This window comes from Kogia breviceps, chromosome 5 (genome assembly GCF_026419965.1).
Source record: "Kogia breviceps isolate mKogBre1 chromosome 5, mKogBre1 haplotype 1, whole genome shotgun sequence".
NCBI lineage: Eukaryota > Metazoa > Chordata > Mammalia > Artiodactyla > Physeteridae > Kogia > Kogia breviceps.
The window spans coordinates 3,990,236-4,011,369 of NC_081314.1; the positions used below are offsets into that span (position 1 = coordinate 3,990,236).

The 21,134-nt window shown below is 42.8% G+C and overlaps 3 protein-coding genes across 15 annotated transcripts in view; 2 read left to right on the forward strand and 1 right to left on the reverse strand.

Annotated features, from left to right (window-relative positions):
* The window catches only part of P2RY12 (purinergic receptor P2Y12), a 47,199-nt gene extending 44,772 nt beyond the window's left edge, over positions 1-2,427 (forward strand). The window contains exon 3 of one of the 2 annotated variants that reach the window (XM_067033584.1): positions 392-2,427. In XM_067033584.1, coding sequence (XP_066889685.1) covers positions 415-1,434 — 1,020 coding nt within the window. In that variant the 5' untranslated portion in view covers positions 392-414 and the 3' untranslated portion in view covers positions 1,435-2,427. The remainder of the gene's footprint in view (positions 1-391) is intronic. The other variant, XM_067033585.1, reaches the window with a different exon arrangement.
* MED12L (mediator complex subunit 12L) overlaps positions 1-21,134 on the reverse strand; it is a 324,289-nt gene that overhangs the window by 86,879 nt on the left and 216,276 nt on the right. The gene's annotated exons all lie outside the window — the stretch shown is intronic.
* On the forward strand, positions 8,093-11,727 carry P2RY13 (purinergic receptor P2Y13). The gene is made up of 2 exons (XM_067033587.1): positions 8,093-8,164; positions 8,613-11,727. The coding sequence occupies exon 2, from the start codon at positions 8,643-8,645 to the stop codon at positions 9,642-9,644; it is 1,002 nt and encodes a 333-aa protein (XP_066889688.1). The 5' UTR covers positions 8,093-8,164; positions 8,613-8,642; the 3' UTR covers positions 9,645-11,727.

Here is a 21,134-nt window from a genome sequence, read left to right on the forward strand (position 1 = left end):
TGAGAATAGAAACAGAAAAGTCAGAAGGCGTGGAAATGAAGCTGCAGAAGAAAAAAGCACAGCCCGAATATTTCTCTTCTAGGTTTTATGTATGTGCACTTTTGCCCAAGATCAAAAATGTCGCGTAAGAGGCAAACATTCAAAAAATAAGAAATGCGAAGTAGCCATACCTTCACACGATGTTCTTCAGGCTATTTTATTTTGCTACAGATAAAATAGTTGTCGCCACGAAATATTTTGAGATTGAATTTTCTGTGTTCTTACTGTCCCCGTGAGGCTCAGACACCTCAATTTTTGTCCGAAAGTGTTACCCAAAGAGATGAGAGTGAAATCAAATATCTGGGGCTGAAAATAATAATAAAAAAAATCATCCCCTCTGTCCCCCCTCTAGGTAGCAAAGAAGAGACACAAGCCATGGACAACGTCACCGCCGCGGCTGGGAATGGCAGCCTGTGCGCCAGAGATTACAACATCACCCAGGTCCTCTTCCCCCTCCTCTATACCGTGCTGTTTTTCGTTGGGCTCATCACAAACAGCCTGGCAATGAGGATTTTCTTTCAAATCCACAGTAAATCCAACTTTATCATTTTCCTTAAGAACACAGTCATTTCTGATCTTCTCATGATTCTGACTTTTCCATTCAAAATCCTCAGCGATGCCAAACTGGGAACAGGACCGCTGAGAGCCTTTGTGTGCCAAGTGACCTCCGTTGTATTTTACTTCACCATGTATATCAGCATCTCATTTCTAGGACTGATAACTATCGATCGCTACCAGAAGACCACCAGGCCCTTTAAAACATCCAACACCAACAACCTCTTGGGGGCTAAGATTCTCTCTGTCGTCATCTGGGCGTTCATGTTCTTACTCTCCTTGCCTAACATGATTCTGACCAACAGGAGGCCAAGTGACAAGAACGTGAAGAAATGCTCCTTCCTGAAATCAGAGTTTGGTCTGGTCTGGCATGAAATAGTCAATTACGTCTGTCAAGTCATTTTCTGGATTAATTTTCTAATTGTCATCGTGTGCTACACGCTCATTACCAAAGAACTGTACAAGTCATACGTGAGAACAAGGGGCGTCGGCAAAGTCCCCAAGAAAAAGGTAAACATCAAAGTTTTCATTATCATTGCTGTGTTTTTTATTTGTTTCGTTCCTTTCCATTTCGCCCGAATCCCCTACACCCTGAGTCAGACCCGGGACGTCTTTGACTGCTCTGCCGAGAACACTCTGTTCTACGTCAAGGAGAGCACGCTCTGGTTAACTTCCTTAAACGCGTGCCTGGACCCATTCATCTACTTCTTCCTTTGCAAATCCTTCAGAAAGTCCCTGATGAGTATGCTGAGATGCTCCAGTTCTGCATCATCTCCATCCCATGAACACAGGAGAAAGGGACAGCATGGTGGTGACCCAAGTGAAGAGACCCCAGTATAAACAAACTGAGGCAATATTTCAGTCTAGGAGTGTTTGCAAGTCCAAAAAAGGCAGGCACTCTGTGAAAATATTAACACTGACTAAGAAGTAGCTGCGTTAGTAACCATCACGCTTGGGACAAGTAATAGAAGGTGACAAAAGCAATTTTCGTTTACTTGTCCGGTACTGAAAGCGATCTTAAAGTGCAGAAGAGTAACTGAACATGTAGCTGTGTAACAAAACAAACTGCACCCAGTCACCATGCCACGTGCAACAACTACACAGAAGTCAGACGTGTAGAGTTTTGGCAAAATGGGTAACCATGTGATGACATTTACAGTCATTTAAAAAATATAGTACTGATCACAATGCTAGTATCAACTTATTATAATCAACTAAGAATGATAAATCTGATAAAAATCTTCTGACCAAATATTATACTTATATATGTATATATACTTATGCGTACTTACATACGTATATATATCCCAGTCCCTTAACCAAATACTGACCTATTGTGATACTCATAAGTAACTGGGACATGCAAAGAACAGTAACTACTAACTTTTAATTATAAGCAAAAACTTAAGGGATTTAAACTAATTGGAATGGTAATTGATGAGACTAAACTTTTTTTTTCATTAAGAAGACAGAGGTTTTAAAACTACCTTCTCAAGAAAAAGAGCAAAAGTAGCAAAGTTATTAAAGTCATATTAAGTCATAGTTGCTCTATGACATTCTAATACCAAAAACTTAGGAATATATCCTTAACACCAGAGAAACCAGTCTGCTACTATTTTGACAACTTTAGTAAATACAATACCGTCATTGATACTTATTATTAACTAGCTTCTAGAAACTGCCTGCGATTCGGGTTAATGAACATTTCCCTTATGAGAAAAACAAGTTAAATATGATTATGCAGTTGAACAGTATAACTATTAGCAGGAAAGTGATGAAAATGTCTGGAATTACCTGTTTGTGTAGATAATAAAAAATTTACATTCAACTCTAAAACATACTTTGTGGGAATTTCTTTGTTCAAAGATACTAGATACTATGACTCATCTTTCACATACGCCTACATCACACAAACCCCTTTAAGAGAAGATGGCTGCCAACACAATCCTTTTTATTACACACTATTGGGCAAAAATCTCTTCTGAAGGTGACATCGCACATCAATTAGTTCCTATGTAAATGAAAAAAATAGGTCAAACTTATAACGTAGTCTGATTCCCCACAAGCCATATTATTTTTTACTATAAAAAAATACGTCACACGCTTGGAAGTGAACACGATTTATCTCAATTATTTAGGATCCTCAGAGGTGATTCCCAAATACAAGCACAGAAACCAATATCTAAATATAATGTGAGAAGAAATAAAAATGGTGAGTTGTAGGAAAAGGAAGTTCACTGAACTCCAATAACAATCTATTCTATTCTGCTGAGTTAAATTTCAGTACACAGTTGAACGCATTTAACTCTCTAGATGGTATCTATTCTTGAGCGGCCACACTGCCTTCTCTGGTACTTCTGCAAGCAAGCACCGGATGTCAGCGGAGACGCACACAGAGGCACACATCAAAAAAGATGCATAGTCGACCTGCTGCTGGGGCAAAGGCAGGAGCCACTTCTGCCAGGCAAACCAATGCAATTCACTCTAATGTCATATGAGGAAGCACGTTCGGTAAGAATACCAGGACATTGGAGCTGGAAGAGAACCTAAGGATGAACTAATCTGACCATCTTACTTTGTACGTGGGAAAAGTGAACGGCAGGTTTACTCCTCAATCCAGTCAAGTCAGGGGTAGAGAGTGGATGAAAGCTGGCCGCCTCACGGTGCCGGGATCTCGTGAGGTGTCGGGAGACTACAGGCTGGGCAGAGAGTTCCTGAACAATCTTTCATTTTGGATTCAACTCATTCACTGAGATGACAACTCCCACAAGAGAAAGAAAGAAAAAAAAAACAAAAAAAACCAGAAAAGCTAATGGTATTACAATACTTTTGTGGAAAACAATTGTAAAATGTTTGGAATTATCTATGTTTTTAGATATAACATGAAAAATTTCCATTAAACTCGAAATCACACTTTGTTGATACTTCTCTATCAAACATCAAACTGATTCCAATCAAGACAGACTGAGAGATCAATATTTATGGAACACTCATTATGCACAGAAAATGTCACTATCTCTAGCTTTAATAATTTTAATATACACAATACATGTCACATTTCACAGTAACTTCGAGAGACAGAAAGAGAGAGGGAGAGGGAGAGAGGGAGGGAGGGAGGGAGGGAGATGCCAAATTTTGTAGACGCAGGTTCAGAAGGTGAGACAAACAAAATGTAGTCTTGCCCACAGCCTTGGTGGCTAACAAGTCCTAAGGATGCTGGTTACTGGAAGTTTCTCTCAGTGGTTTCTTATATAAAGAGTCTAAGGCAGGTGTGACAAACTAGCCTACAAGCCAAATCTAGCCTAGCACCTGTTTTGTACAGCCTCTGTGACTTAAGAATGGTTTTTACATTTGCAAATGTTGGCAGGAGGAAAATCAGGAGGAGGAATAAAACTTTACGTTGCATTAAAGTATGAAATTCAAGTTCTGGTGTCCGTAAGGTTTTATGAGCACACAAGCCACACACACTCAGGTTTTATCTATAGCTGGTTTCCTGCTACAACAACAGGGCCCAGTAGTTGTGACAGACTGCAGGGTCACAAAACCTAAATATTTACTAACTGGCTAATTAGAAGATTGACAGCCCCTGGACTAGAACTCTAAAGACAGGGAGAAAAGCTCTATGTAGAGAAAGAACCCCCTCTTCATGCATCGCGATGTTTCAGCAGCTTTGCACTGAAACACCGACAGGTTCCTGCGGCTGACCTAGACGATCTGGTAACACCCAAAGCGGAGAACTAGGATTACAATGAGGCCGGTGGGAACGCAAGCCCATAAGTAAGGAGAAACAGCCTGACTTTTTTTTTTTTTAGAAAATGGGAAAAGGGCAAGAAAAACATCAATTTCCAGGAGAAATACAAATAGGCAAGGAAAATATGAAAAGATATATATACCCTCGCTAATAAATAAATTTATATTTACATGACATGGCTTTTTTCACCTGTAAGTTTAGAATTGATTTAAAAGATTTTTCATAATAGTGCTGGATAATCCTGCTTGGTGAGACTACAAATGGGTACAGTCTTTCTGGAAAGCTTTTGGAAAATATCATTCAACACTGCAATGCATAGCTTTTGATCTAGTAATGCCACTTCTAGGAAACTTCCTATAAATATATGTTAGAACAAGATACAAAAATACATGGAGAGGTATTTGCTCTACAGCATGTTTTCAATAGAGGAAAAATGGGGAAAAAAGAAAAACTAAACGTGCATCAGTAACAGCTTAACTAAACGATGGTACCTTTATATAGTAACTTAAAAAAAGAAAACTTGTTAGCAAATCTTCATGTACTAACATGGAATGAAACAAAGATCTAGTATGTCAATACATAAATATATATATATATATATATTTGCACACACACTGGTATGTATATGTAAAGAGAATTAACTTTCACTTTCTCCTATATGTCTATATTTGAATTCTTTAAACTGGTTTTCCTTTTGTAATAAAATTATGAAACTGGATATTAATATATGTGTTTCAGATAATAGTGTGAATTTATTGCCTGTTTCCAGTTATATGTAGAGGTTTTCTAATATTAAATTTGTTTATACACAGACCACTACAGTTAATGTTAAACTGCATAATTTATTTTAGATCATTACCACCTTGGGTTAATTCGTTGTGGGATTTTAAACACTTTCATATAATCAGAGAAAGTACCGTGGTATCCTTTGATGGGAAGTGAAAGGCTCCTCTATGAGTACAGGAGTTCCCACTTTGACTTTCATTCCAAATGAAAGCAAATACTTCCACATCTTTTCAATTGTTATTTATATGGTAGTGGTTACACCAACATGAACATTATATTGTTAACTCTGATCCAAAAGACAATCCCTAAGGAGACAGCAAGTGCAAAAAGTAGTTTATTCCCATTTGGCAGGCTTCTAATTTCTATGACTTTTCCTTACATATCTGATTCTCTCCTGATCCTATTGCTATGAACCAATTTATGTTTTCAACCTGGCACCTCACTTTGAGACTAAGAGTTTCACAAGTCCCTGAAACTTTATAGTGGATAGATTGTATCTCCTCACTCATCAATCAGTAATACCCAGCTCAAAAACTCCAGAATTTGGTAAACAATCCCACATTCACCCTGCCTCTGGCTTCTGGCAGACAGGAGAGAGAGAGAGGCTGGTTCCAAGCGGGGGCTCTGAAACCAGACCATGAGGGTTTACAGTGGGCTTTGGTGGCAGGACTTCGGGCAAACAGCTTAACGTCTGCGCTTCCATTTTCTAATCTGTAAAATGGGACGGATCTCTGAGACTGCTGTAAGAATTAAATAAGACCAGAAAATCACTTGGTAAGTATACCTAGTGTGAGTTAATTAGTTTTGGCTAAATTCCCTTTGAGCTTGATAGGATTTTAAATGTTTAGTTTAGGAGCTTGCCAAATGGGAATAATTTCTAGGACCCTTCATCATCTGTTATCTTCTATGATTCACTCCCGTCTTTTGTGTACTATCCCCACAGGTACACACAGTATTCTTTTTTTCTTTTAATTTCATTTAACAAGAAACTTACTAACACGTACCATTTGACGGACATTATTCAAAGCACCTGGCAAACGTTCGCTCATTTTATCCCCTTAACAACCCTATAAAGCAAATACTGTTACTTATTTTCATTGTTAAGAGGGGGCACTGGTTTCATAGAGAGCGCAAGTGACTTGACCAAAGTCACAAGTAAAGGTGGAGTAAGGAAATGAACCCAGGCCCTCTGGCTCCTGAGGCAGTGCTCCTGTCCCATCACAGCCTCTAAGATATGGCATCAAGGGTGAAGGACCCTCCCTCAGGAGGCACCAGCGCCACTGTGAACTAAGAGACTGTTGGCTAATACGTTTGAAGCACGTGGACATAAAGGAGTGAGTGATTTGTTGGATACTTACTACAGTGAAACATTTTGAAACCTACTACATTTAAGAGAAGATACTTCTGTAACTCTAGAAATGCCACCGTAAATCAGTTCCTCCTCTTAGGTTTGCCACATTTTGGCATTTTGAAATTTGACCAAAAAGTAATTTCCAGTTTTCATATTATGAAACTATCTTGCACAGCATTTCCCTTGTTTAAACTGAAACTATTTCAAACCCTGCATCTAAATAATGGATTTGGAGTCATCAGGAAATTTATACTTAATTGACATAGGTCTAATCCCTCTACTTAAATTTTTTTTAAGTTTGCTTTTATTCTCTACTGAAGCAAATAAAAGGATATATGTTTCAATTATATTACATTAATAAAAATCCAGAATCTGTTATTTTCCAAGAATCAATTTATTTGAATCAAACACCAATTTTTCAGACTGTGCCACCACACTGGGTAGTTCCAACCAAAATTATCAAGCATTCTAGTCCCTCATAAAAATGTCCGGTGGGATATGTAATTTTATTCTCAGAATTCCAAGCTAAGTCACCCAAAATGCTCGATCAAGCCAACGTGACAGTCTGGTCCAATTCCGTGGTAAAACTCATAGCAAGAAACATGAAGTGCAACTCACCATGGAGAACTCCACATTCCCTCATAGGATCTTCTGATTTCCTCTTTCCCTTTACCTATCTGGCAAGCAAACATTTCTTCACAGACAACAGCTTTCTCTATACAAAAGCAGCAATTACATACTTCCAAAAATTTTATAGAACTTGACCCAAGGTTGACTGATGAAACTCCTGAAGTCTTCAGCACTTTGCATACAATCACAAACACAGAAGAGACTTCCAAAAATGGCTTTCTAATAAGTGAAATATTATACCTCCATTTAAATCTGCAATTCACTCACCAGAGCAGCGAGTGGCTGACATTTTTTTTCATGCCTCATATATAGCCAGCACTATTCTAGGCACTCATCTCACCTCTCAGCACTGAGGTATGTACTATTATTAAACCCATTATACAGATGGGGGAAATGAGGCACAGAGCTACTAAATGGTTTGTCTATTATCTACTACCCAGTAATTGGTGAATCTGGAATCCTAACCCCCCAAAATTTGGGTCGTATAGCCCTTAACTCTTAGACAATATATCCTTTTATCTCTCAGAGATTGGAAGACCAAAAGACTGAGATACATGTCTACAGAAATAATCAGGTCATACCTAAAGAACACACATTTCTGAAAAGAGCAGGCTACAAGGATGCAGATGACCATGCCGTCTGATTTTAGAGTCAACTCTTACTCTCCTACAATTTGGGGCTGTTTTCTTTACATTTCTCCCTATTATTATATACACAAGTCACTAAAAATTCCACTGAACATGTAGAGAAGGTAAACTGCAGGAGAGTTATGAGATGAGAAAATATAAAAACAACTGCAACTAAACCGACTTACTCAAACCAGAGTAGATTAACAGTGTATAAAGTTTAAAGTGAGAGAGCTTCCTTATTAGAAAATCCCCCAAAGGTTTGCATATGGAGAGGTTCTAATGGATCACAGTGCACACGTGAAAATGAGGAAGGAAACTGGGTATAAGAAAGCAGAACGACATTTGCTTCACATGCCCTTCATGGGCTGAACTAATGACTGCCTCCATCGGAAGACGCTGAGCTGGGTATCCTCCGGAACAAAGGTGAATTTCAACTGTTATTATGAGTGGCTTGCTTATAAATGATGGAACATGTTCAAGGGGAAAAAAAAAAAATGCTTTAAGGTTAACATGCTACAGACCTTAGCTTATAAGCCTAGGAAATTACATAATGTACAGCAATCCGACATGAATAACTTTAGCTCTTAGCCAGCTTTTGTTTTGCTGCCATGCCAAAAGGCGAACTTGTGAATGGGGTAGAACCGGTTATCTGGATTTCATAAGGGTGTGAAAGTGATGGTACTGTCACAGGTACCAAAACTGTACTATGTGCTTTAAAGATTCTGGCCAGAAACAAACATGGGACTTCTCGAGTGGTCTGTCAAGTGTGACGAATACATGGGAGGCGCTCATATGCTGCAAACCTGAAGTCTGCTTTCCACGAGCAGTGTTTTGAAATCACGAGACGCTTCTTGTTTTACTGTGTGTGTAGGCTTACGCGTGACCGCTGACACTGGAAACCATGAACGACACCGTGATGAAGGACTTCAACGGGTCGGAGAGGTGCCCCAGGGACGCGCGGGCGGCACACCTGGTGTTCCCCGCCAGCTACACCGTCGTCTTCTTCGCGGGCGTCCTGCTCAACACCTTGGCCCTGTGGGTGTTCGTTCACACCCCCAGCTCCTCCACCTTCATTGTCTACCTCAAAAACACTCTGGTGGCCGACCTGATCATGACGCTCACGCTTCCGTTTAAGATCCTCTCAGACGCGCGCCTCGGACCCTGGCAGCTCAGAGGCTTTGTGTGCCGTTTCTCTGCCGTCGTCTTTTATGAGGCCATGTACGTGGGCATCACATTGCTGGGGCTCATAGCCTTCGACAGGTTCCTCAAGATCATCAGACCTTTCGGGAAATTTTTCGTCCAAAAACCTGCTTTCGCCAAGGTGGTCTCAACCCTCATCTGGCTCTTTCTCTTCTTCCTCTCCCTGCCAAACATGATCTTAAGCAACAAGGAAGCGACACCGTCATCGGTGAAAAAGTGTGCCTCCTTAAAGGGTCCTCTTGGGCTGAAATGGCATGCGGCGGTGAGCTACGTTTCCCAGTTCATTTTCTGGACTGTTTTTGTCCTAATGCTTCTGTTCTATATGGTGATTGCAAAAAAGGTATACGATTCTTACAGAAAGTCCAAGAGTAAGGGCAGCAAAAACAGCAAGAGGCTAGAAGGTAAAGTGTTTGTTGTCGTGGCTGTCTTCTTTGTGTGTTTCGCTCCATTTCATTTCGCCAGGGTCCCGTATACTCACAGTCAAACCAACAGTAAGACTGACTGTCGATTGCAAAATCAACTGTTTCTAGCTAAAGAAACAACCCTTTTTTTGGCAGCAACTAACATTTGCATGGATCCCTTAATATATATATTCTTATGTAAAAAATTCACAGAGAGGCTACCATGTATGAAAGGGAGAAAGACTGCAGCATCCACGTGGGAAAATCATATGAGTCAGTCAGACAATATAACCCTAAGCTGATAACTTTATCATGGTTAATGACTGACTGACAAGACTTCAAAAGACAATTTACTTGGAAATCAAATGTAAGCAGTGAAAGAAAAGATGGCTCCGAGCAAATGCTTTCTTACATTTTACTATCCTCGCGTACAGAAAGGATTATATAAACTTTAATTCCACGTAGATCTATTCATAAGCTGAATGAAGTATCCGTAAGAGAATGCAACAGGAAGCAAACAGCCACTAGAAGTCACCTTTTCAAGAGCGTTCACTTACACTTTGGAAAAGATTTATCATGGGGAAATGTATGGTCCTAAAAATACGTATTTTCTAATTATAAAAAATATATTCCTCCACACTCTAAAACACCTCCTCACATTCTTCTGCACATGTAATTCAAACAACACTACTGCTTTTGTATCCCACCTGCTGATTTAAAAAGAAAAAAAAAAAAAAAAAAAAAACCCACCTTGCGAGTCCTTTGGTGAAAACTGAGGCTAGAGGTTGAAAGGGATGCTAGATGTAAAGCGTCTGGGAAGCGCAGATACCTGTTGAAGGCGCTTCTCCTTACAAACAGCCTCCTCCCCAGTATGCAGCTACACCATAGGAGGCACAAGCAGCATTATTAAGCCACATAAAACATTGTACTGTAATACTTCGCTTACCTCCTGAGTGTGTACAAATTCAAGGGCAAGAATACTGTATTCTTATTCTTTGGAACGCCCCCTCTGCCCAGCAAAGACTCTAACGGGGGTTGACTATCCCACCTACTCAGCAAAGCCTTCCTGGGCCAGCACCTCCATGCTCCTTCCTCATGTCTCTGGTTGAAAATAATTACCTCTCCCACTGTTTGGGTATGTGTTAGGGCCCTCAATGCCGAGTTCCTTTTATTAGCTTGCTGTATTCTTTTTTTAAAAAAAAATAGATTTATTTATTTATCTTTGGCTGCATTGGGTCTTCGTTGCTGAGAGCGGGCTTTCTCTAGGTGCGGCGAGCGGAAGCTACTCTTCGTTGTGGTGCGGGGGCTTCTCACTGCGGTGGCGTCTCTTATTGCGGCGCACGGGCTCTAGGCACGCGGGCTTCAGTAGTTGTGGCTCACGGGCTCAGTAGTTGTGGCCCGTGGGCTGTGGAGCGCAGGCTCAGTAGTTGCGGCGCACGGGCTTAGTTGCTCCGCGGCATGTGGGATCTTCCCGGTCCAGGGCTCGAACCCGTGCCCCCTGCATTGGCAGGCGGATTCTTATCCACTGTGCCACCAGGGAAGTCCCTAGAGCTTGCTGTATTCCTGACTACATCCCCCAGAGGTGGTTAGGATTTTTAAAGAAAGACAACATATTTTGAAGACAGAAAATATGTCATGTTTTCTTGGTATCTCCCACAATACTTCCCACAGAGGATAAATTACAAATGTTTTAAATAGAATATGTCATCGTTATGCCATTCTTGGTACATATATAGATAGAACTGCTGACCCACGATCAGTAACATCTATATTGGGAAATTTTTAGAGGATGGTGATCTACTTGTACTTATTTACCTCCATATGTTTTCCTGAATCCCTCTGTGGTTCAAAAAAGAGCTGCTAAAGTATGGTTATCTGGAACTGTAGATGCTGATTTGCACCTTCTAGATAAAATGTACAAAGGAATAGTTGTGCTCTGTAGATGTGCCACTAGTTCCAATACAACCATCAGACTGTGAATCCCAGGCCTCTTTCCATGGCTTCCTAAGCGTTCTTCCATCTTGGAAACTCACACTCTTGTATAAGTTCATAATTATCAGAAAATGCCATGCTCCTTTTTTGCCCCCATGTCATTGCACTTGAAAATTTCCCTCTGACTCACCAAGGAAACTCTTATCCATCCGTGGAACCCTAAGTTGCCATCACTTAAACCATGAAATCTCATCTGGCTAAATGCCCACCGCCACCTCAAACCCAACCACTCCATCATCTGTATGTTGTCACACCTCAATTATTATAAAGATCACACTGCTTTGTAATTACTGGCTCATACATGTATCTACTCTTTTAATACCCTATGTGTACTTCTGAGAGCGGAGATTGAGTCTCATTGTGCAATCAATAAATATTTGATAAAATACCAAACTGGCTTTATTTTTACATACTAGAGAAGCAAAACGGAAGCCAAGTTTCACTGAAGTTTTTCTTATCAAATGATAATATAAACTTCTTGAAAGCTCAAGCTCTTTTTAGTTGGTCTCCTGTGCATGTACTCAGGGGCCTGGGAAGTGTGGGTGTTCTTGGGTTCACTAGTAAATGACCGGGAAGGAAGCAGGATTACTAGACAGTACATGTATAGCTTGGGGGCTAACGTCTTATCAGCACTTCGGTTTTAAAGCTATTGACAAAATGCTTTCGCTATGTATTGTTGGTTTCGGTTAAGTAAAATTTGTAACTGTAGCATATTACCATCACCCAAACTCTTAGAAAGTACTTTGACATCTGATTTTCATTTGCTAAAATAAAAGAATTGAGTTATAATAACTATTAGAGATGTCACTAAATCCATGTTACCTTTACTGAGTACATTATACAATCATGAGCAGACTCTAATAATGTATTATGAGTAACTGCATCTGAGCCACATTTCAAACTATGCTTGGGAATATAACCTGTGTATTTCAGCTCTGATAATATTTTCAAAATATACTGAATGGATATAGGTAATGAATATAATTTTTTAGAAAGATCTTTCAAGGTAAAATTTCAATAGGAAATGTGTCCACCATAAATGCAAATATTTCATTCCATTATAATTAATATTACAGTCAAAAGCAGAGTTCCTGATGTGTAGAATGAAATAATCTACCAAGAACTTAGAGAAGAGTCAGCTTAAAATCACATTCACAAAATGAAATATCTGAGGAGAGCTTCCCAGACTAGCAATCACAAATACTAAAATCTAGAATACTTACAGGATGGGGAACTATACCATAGCCATTAATGAGACACAGAAGAGAGGAAAAAGGGGGAAAAAAACCATTGGTAGCTTTGGTAAAGTCTGTGAGCTTAGAGCACAATTAAGGGCTTCTGTCAAAATCTAAACTGTCATCATTTTTACTGGATAAGGCCTTCCAAATACCCCTGATGCAGGGGAAGTGGGAGAGGATATTGTCCCATGCAGAATTAGTCTTCAGAAACCAAGAGAAATTACTGTAAAAGGGGAAGGAATTCCGCCCATTGTTTGATTGGATTGTTTGCTGTGACGGTATTAAGCTGCATGAACTGTTTGTAAATTTTGGAGACTAATCCCTTGTCAGTCACATCAGTTGCAAATATTTTCTCCCAATCTGTGGGCTGTCTTTTCATTTTGTTTATGGTTTCCTTTGTTGTGCAAAAGCTTTTGAGTTTAATTAGGTCCCATTTGTTTATTTTTGCTTTTATTTCCATTACTCTGGGAGACGGATCAAAAAGCATTGCTGCAGGGCTTCCCTGGTGGTGCAGTGGTTGAGAATACGCCTGCTGACGCAGGGGACACGGGTCCGAGCCCTGGTCTGGGAGGATCCCACATGCTGTGGAGCAACTGGGCCCGTGCGCCACAACTACTGAGCCTGTGCGTCTGGAGCCTGTGCTCCGCAACAAGAGAGGCTGCGATAGTGAGCCTTCATCGCGCAGCGCGATGAAGAGTGGCACCCGCTCGCCACAACTGGAGAAAGCCCTCGCACAGAAACGAGGACCCAACACAGCAAAGAAAAAAAAAAATTAATTAATTAATAAATTAATAAACTCCTACCCCCAACATCTTCTTCTTCAAAAAAAAAACTACAATAAGATATCACCTCACACCAGTCAAAATAGCTACCAACAAAAAAAAAATCCACAAATAATAAATGCTGGAGAGGGTGTGAAGAGAGGGGAACCCTCCTACACTGTTGGTGGGAATATACATTGGTAGAGCCACTATGAAGAACAGTATGAGGGTTCCTTAAAAAACTAAAAGTAGAGCTACCACATGATCCAGCAATCCCACTCCTGGGCGTATATCCAGACAAAAACATGGTCTGAAAGGATACATGCACCCCAATGTTCACTGCAGCACTGTTTACAATAGCCAAGACATGGAAGCAACCTAAATGTCCATCGACAGATGACTGGATAAAGAAGATGTGATACATATATACGATGGAATATTACTCAGCCATTAAAAAGAATGTAATAATGCCATTTGCAGCAACATGGATGGACCCTAAAGATTGTCATACTGAGTGAAGTCAGACAGGGAAAGAGAAATAGTGAATAATATCACTTATATGCAGAATCTAAAAAGAAATGATACAAATGAACTTATTTACGAAACAGACTCACACACTTAGAGAACTAACTTATGGTTACCAGGGGGGAATGGGTGGGTAGGCGGGAGGGATAGATTGGGAGTTTGGAATTGACATGTACACACTGCTATATATAAAATGGATAAACAACAGGGAGCTATTGTATAGCAGAGGGAACTCTGCTCAGTATTATGTAACAAGCTAAATGGGAAAAGAATTTGAAAAAGGATAGATACATATATATGCATAACTGTACCACTTCGCTGTACACCTGAAACTATCACAACATTGTTAATCAACTATACTCAAATATAAGATAAAAAGTTAAAAAAAAAAATGAAAGAAAAAAAAAGGCAGGGGCTGGGGAGGAAGAGGCAGGGAAGCAGTGTGAATTCCCAACTCAAAGAAGTTAGATGGCTGATAAAGTGATCATGATATCAGAATATAATTATTCAATCTCATTAATCTCATCATTTCATATATTCCATATGCATTTAAAAGCAGCTCGTTCCATAACTTTCTAAAGTCTTTATCTTAAAAGTGCCTGACCATCACCTCAGGTAAACTGTACTCTTCCAGTAAGTTAATAGATCAAAGCTCACGTAGATTCGATCTTAACAGAACAAAGGCACCACAGCAGAGGAACCCACACCCAGCTGTGTTTAATAGCTAAGGGAGTACACACTGAAAAGACAGCAGCCCTTACAAGTCAATTGAAGTGCCTGGAAACCCAACTCCACATTTTAAATTTTACACAGAAACCAAATGTAGGTAATATGAATACAGGACACATGTGTTAAATTAGTAGTTTTCAAACTTTAGCAGATACCAGAACCAGCTGGAAGGATTCTTAAAACACAGATTGCAAGGCCCACCTCCAGAGTTTCTGGTTCAGTAGGTCTGGGGTGAAGTCTGAGAATAAGTTTCCAGGAGATAAGGATGCTATCGACTTGGGCCACATGCTAAGAACCACTGTGCTATAAGTTCCTTGAGGTTCATACATCCATAAGGACTGCTTCACAACACAGCACTGCACTCCTGGACATGAATGCCCAGGGGTGAGATCTGTCAACAGGAGACAAACAACATTGTTACAAAGAGAGCAGGACAGATATAAGGTGACAGGCGGTGGCATGAACTACAGCTACTAGGAAAGTTCATGTCCCACTTAGGGGAGCCTCTACTACTTAGTGCCACCTGTTGGCATGGGAGGGAATTGGGGCCCAGGGTCGCTAGCTGGTAGCCACAGCAGTAGTAAAACCAGCATCAGCAACAACAAAAAACAGTACACATCACTTACTATTTACTATGTACCAGGCAAGCACGCCAAGAGCTTTAAATATACGGTTCCATTTAATAATCCCAGGAAGCCTATCAAGTGCTATTGTTATTTCCGTTTTAGAGATAAAGAAGTTGAGAAACAGAGAAGTTAAGCAACTTGCACGGGGTCGGTCACACGACTTATAAGTAGCAAGGCTAGGCCTCTTAATTCAGACTCTGGCTTCTGAACTCATATTCTTTTTTTCTTTTTTGCGGTACGCGGGCCTTTCACCGTTGTGGCCTCTCCCGTTGCGGAGCACAGGCTCCGGACGCGCAGGCTCAGCGGCCACGGCTCACGGGCCCAGCCGCTCCGCGGCACGTGGGATCCTCCCGGACCGGGGCACGAACCCGCGTCCCCTGCATCGGCAGGCGGACTCTCAACCACTGCGCCACCAGGGAAGCCCGAGTTCATATTCTTAACCACTATATTGACAATCGCAGGTCTTCTAATATTTTCAAGAGAAATCGCCATATTGCCTGTTATTTTCAAAGCTTCCATAGTCACCCCTCACACTCCCTGAACCCCACAAAACTGTACCTTCACGTGTGGACCATAGGCACCTCCCAGGACCTCACACTCCTTTACTGAACGCTCACTATGTGCCATGCACCATGCTATGTATGCACCTTACAAGGGGTTATCACCTTCCTATTTCTCACTGTTACCCCCGGAGACAGATACTACAGGGCTCCCTGTTGGGGAGAAAAAAATAAAAGAAAACTGAGGCACCAAGTGAACAGATACCTTGACCCTGGTGCCCATGACCCCAGCAGCAAGCAGAGGCAGAGCTGGGACAGACACCCAGGAAGGGGGCCGGCAAGACCACACCCCAGTGGCTCTGCTGCACTGCCTCTCTGACGGTCGGGATAAGCCTCATTCCTCACGGGGTGACCTCAAGCCCCAGCTGTGAGAATGGTGAGGAGGAGGGGGCTTCTGAAGAGGGAGGGAGAGGTGTCAACACAGAAGAAGTTTCACCAGCTCAGGGGTATGAACAGTCCAACCACGGACCTTCTGAGCCCTTTGGGGGCCCCTCTGGTTCTCAAGAGGGGTAACAGCCCAAAGAGTGGGTTGGCTCGCTCCTTTAGCCCACCATTCCTTCCTCGTGCGCGTCGTGCAGGGCCCTTGGCCTCCCTGGCAGCCGCACACAGACCGTACTGAATCCAAACATGGTTCATGGAATAAGAGACTTAAGAGCTCACCGAAGAAGCTCGGAGGCGAAGGCAGCTAATGCCAAATGGAGAAACTGAGCAAGGGCTCACAGGAGACGGAAGTGTGCACCGGAGCCCGGGGGGAAAAACGGCGGCTTCGAAGGGGAACCCTGCGGTGCTCCGAGCGGTTCGGAGGAAGGCTGGGGGGGGGGGGGAGGGGCACTGCGCTCCGGCCGAGCGAGAGGGGCCATGGAGGGCCCGGGACCTCGCTGCGCAGCACAGTTCAGGGTTGCTGGGGCGTCCGGAGTTCCCCGCGAGCCACGGAAGGCGGCTGGAGCGAAGACTAGTCTTCTCGACGCCGTGCTTCAGCAAAATCGACCTGCCGGCGACAGGCGGCTCTGAATTAACGGAGCCACGGAGGCCGAGAGAGCAGTTAAAGAAGTCTTCCGTCTCTGCAGGCCGGAGCCCAGGGGAGGGAAGTCTGACATGGAACGTAGAGGCCTTCTCAAAGAGAGACAAAGGTCTGGAGTCCAAGATCACTGGAGAGTATGGGTTTACGTGTAAAACGTACGTGACTGATGTGCAGCGTGCATTCTCCATGGGGTCCATAATCCCCATCACCCCCCCCCCCCCCCGCAATCGAGATTCACCGCTTTGAAGAGCATTAGCTTGGGCGATGTGCTTGACTGTGACGGGCGCGTCGAATATGAAGTGTCAGTGAGAGCGCTGCGTCAGGGAGTCTAGCCGGTAGGGGCCAAATATGGACCCAGGGCTCTGAAGACAGGGCTAGATCAGAAGCCGAGGGAATCGCCTTTTCTAAGAAAGGGAGAGAACAAGCAATGAGCTAAGCACCTCGGAAGCCATGCTGCACCAGTCTCGTGGACAGACGGGACAGGAAAGGAGGAACGATGCCTGGGACTGGGGGGGGAGCGATTATTAGCTAAACCAGCACCAAGACGTTCTTTGGGAACAAGAGAGATTCGGGGAGGAAGTGAGTCAACAGAACCCCACACTTTGGGAAGGTCAGAGGTGACGACTCTACGCCTGTGAGGTCAGCGGTCACTCCGAGGAGGAGGGGGCATAGAGCCCCAGTTCGCAACAGGAAGGGCGGGACGCCAGTGCAGTGTGAAGGCGCTCGATGCGAAACGGCCCACAGGGCGGAGGCGCAAATCACATGGTGAGGGGAACCGTACGACCGAGAGAACCAGCTGCAGTCAGAAAATGGGTGTGCCGCGCTTCCCTGGTGGCGCAGCGGTTCAGAGTCCGCCTGCCGATGCGGGGGACGCGGGTTCGAGCCCCGGTCCGGGAAGATCCCACGTGCCGCGGAGCGGCTGGGCCCGTGAGCCGTGGCCGCTGCGCCTGCGCGTCCGGAGCCTGTGCTCCGCAACGGGAGAGGCCGCAGCGCTGAGAGGCCCGCGTAACGCAAAAAAAAAAAAAAAAGAAGCATTCAGGCTTCCCTGGTGGCGCAGTGGTTGAGAGCCCGCCTGCCGATGCAGGGGACGTGGGTTCGTGCCCCGGTCCGGGAAGATCCCACGTGCCGCGGAGTGGCTGGGCCCGTGAGCCATGGCCGCTGCGCCTGCGCGTCCGGAGCCTGTGCTCCGCAACGGGAGAGGCCACAGCAGTGAGAGACCCGCGTACCGGGGGGGAAAAAAAAAAAAGAAAGAAAGAAAATGGGTGTGCCAACACCCATGTGTCAGACATCCACGTTACCTGGGTTACCTAAGGGCAATCAAAATATTATGAACTTAACCTTGACTTTCTAGTTGTGGAATGTTTCCTAATTTTTAATTGTTCCAACTTTAAAAACACCCCCATTCATATTCATTTACTTACTCTCCGTCTGCCCTCTGACAAAAAAAAAAAAAAAAAGCTACTGTTCACTAAGTACCAACCAAGTTTCAAACACTGTAGGAATTATCCTATAGTATATTATCTCATTTAAACTTTACAAGCTTACAAGGTAGCCATTTTTCAGAAGAAGAAATTGAAGCTCAGATATAATAATGACTTGCCCAAACTAAGAAAGCTCCTAAGTAGAGAGGCTGAAATCCACATGGGAAACTATATGACACCAGTTACTGAGCTCTTATCAAGGCTGGCACCGCCCCTCACAAGATTTCCAAAGTGAGGAACTGGCCGAGTACAGAAGAGAGTATCAGTATGAGGGCAGGGGTCAGATGCAGGCACATCTCCAGAGTCAATCGCCAAACCATCCCTCCCCTTTAACTGACCATCACACATGAAGTTCTCATACCAGAAAAAGGTAACTGCTTTATTTAAAGCAGACCTAATAGATACAAATCATTTCCAATGACAGATTAAACACAGTAATTCAAGCATAGGGACCTAAAGATACCAATCTCGGCGAGGAAACGTTAAAGGGTTTGTAATAATTATACTCAGCACAAATTCTCAGCAACTGGATGGTGAGCCCCAGTTAGAACGACTTTTGTGTACAGAGAGATGGAACAGGAAGATCTGGAGAGGATTTTACTACAGTCCTTGTTGTATGTTCTGGCTACGTGCAAAAGACAAGGGCATCCCAGGCAGATCATTTGAGCTATGTCTCAATTAGATCCCTGCTCATCTTTGTCTTGTAATCATGAGTTCATGTACTGGGAAGGACTAGGAGGCCCTTCGTGTGTGCATTTTCCTTTCAGAAAAAAATGGATACATCAGAGATTATAGTGACAGAGAAAATTAGACTGCAGTACCAATTCTCTGCCTAGCAGCGTTGGAGGATGCAACACTGTGCCCAGGTCCAGGCCAATGCAGCCAAGCCAAATAAAGGGAAGAGAGAGCAGGCAGTCAGTCCTAGGCAAGGCAGAAATGACTAGAAGACCAAGGTAATGTAAGCCTTAGCAATGCATTTGCCAATGCCTCACACTAAAAAGGGCGGAGGTAGGAATAGGGTTAAAAAAGTTTATTCTGGGATTTAGGAAGACTTATCAACACCATTACCTATTTTCATTCCTTTAAAGGGATGAAACATTAGAAACATTCTCTCCTTGAGTGCTTCTGTCTCTTTAAGAATATATTTCGAAAGATTATAGAAATTCTCATCTAAGATTCTGTGATTAAACCAGAATCTTAGTTTTACAGAAAACTGAAGCCAGGAAAAGTTGAATGAGTTTGTCCAGTATCCCGAAGAAAAAGTGAGTTTGGATCCATGAACCAGGTCTCTGTCCAAAACAAGAGTACAGATATCCCCATTTGATTTCAAAGCTCCAAACCCCAAGGTAGACTTCAGGTTAATATATTCAAACTGCCTCAGAAACATTTGAAAGCATCTCCTTACTAAGTGACCCACAGGATGGACCTAGCAAATACAGAGCAAACCAACTTTCAAAAGCCAAGGAGATTTGTTTTTTTTTGTGTGTGTGTGTGTGTGGTATGCGGGCCTCACTGTTGTGGCCTCTCCCGTTGCGGAGCACAGGCTCCGGACGCGCAGGCTCAGCGGCCATGGCTCACGGGCCCAGCCGCTCCGCGGCATGTGGGATCCTCCCAGACCGGGGCACGAACCCGTGTCCCCTGCATTGACAGGCGGACTCTCAACCACTGCGCCACCAGGGAAGCCCAGGAGATTTGTTTTTAAAAAGCAGAAAGATTATCCTAAAGAATAAAAGAGTAAACTAGAAAACTACAATGTGTGACCACTGATTAGTTCTGCCTCAAAAAATCATAAAGAATGTTACTGGGAAAGAGCAAAATTCAGACTGAATATTGTGAGTAGGTAGGACAAAATCTCTTTTTTTGTTTTTTTTTGTTTTTTTTTTGCTGGGGGGGGGGGGCTGTGCTGTGTGGCTTGCAGGATCTTACTTCCCATACCAGGTACTGAACCCACGCCCTTGGCAGCGAAAACATGGAGTCCTAACCACTGGACCACCAGGGAATTTCCAGGTAGGAGAATACCTGGCGAAGTAGTTAGGGGTGGGACGTCTGTCACAATGACTGCAACTTCAAACAGGTCTCCCCACAAATATGTGTGTTGAGGGGGAGGGTAGGGGGAGGGCATGAAAAATGTCAATGGGAAAATTGAGATGAAATCTGCTTGAACTATAATTTCCACTTGTCTGTAGGTTTAACATCTTTAAAAGTAACATTATTATAAAAGGAAAAAAAATCACCTGTAATAAAAAATGAAACAAAAAAAATTTTTTTAAACATTGTGGTGGTAGAGAAACACAAACACATATCCTAGGACATCGTCCTATATTCAAAATAAATTTGGGGTTTGTAATAGCTAAACAATATTATTAAAATAGCTTCCTTGCATTTAATAGGATCTTCCATTGAAGCAGCAAGATAATTACTGTTATAAAGTCTCCTGTGGCTTTTATGAAATGTGAGACTTGCTATAAAAATCGGCAGAAAAAAAAATATGCAGGTTAAACTTTTGGTGATTTGAACAATAATAATAAAGTTATGGACTGGGTTCTTAGCTGCTCTTTTCATCAAAGCATTACACTCTTCTCTGACTAAACCTGTACTACTTCCCTTTTTGAATGTTATGTAAGACCAGCTTTAACAAGTCCCAACTTGAGATCGGCATAACGTGCTTTAAGACAAATGCATAAAGGGTGCCTCATGTTAGCTTTCTCACTACTAGACTTTGCATCGCCAGCCAAAGAGGCTTTTAAATACACAATCGCACTGTGACTAAGGCCAGGAAAAGGCCAGTCCATGCCCAGCCCACCCTCAGGAGGAGAAAAAGAGGGCCACCTACTGCACTGACACCAGCTCCTTCCCTCC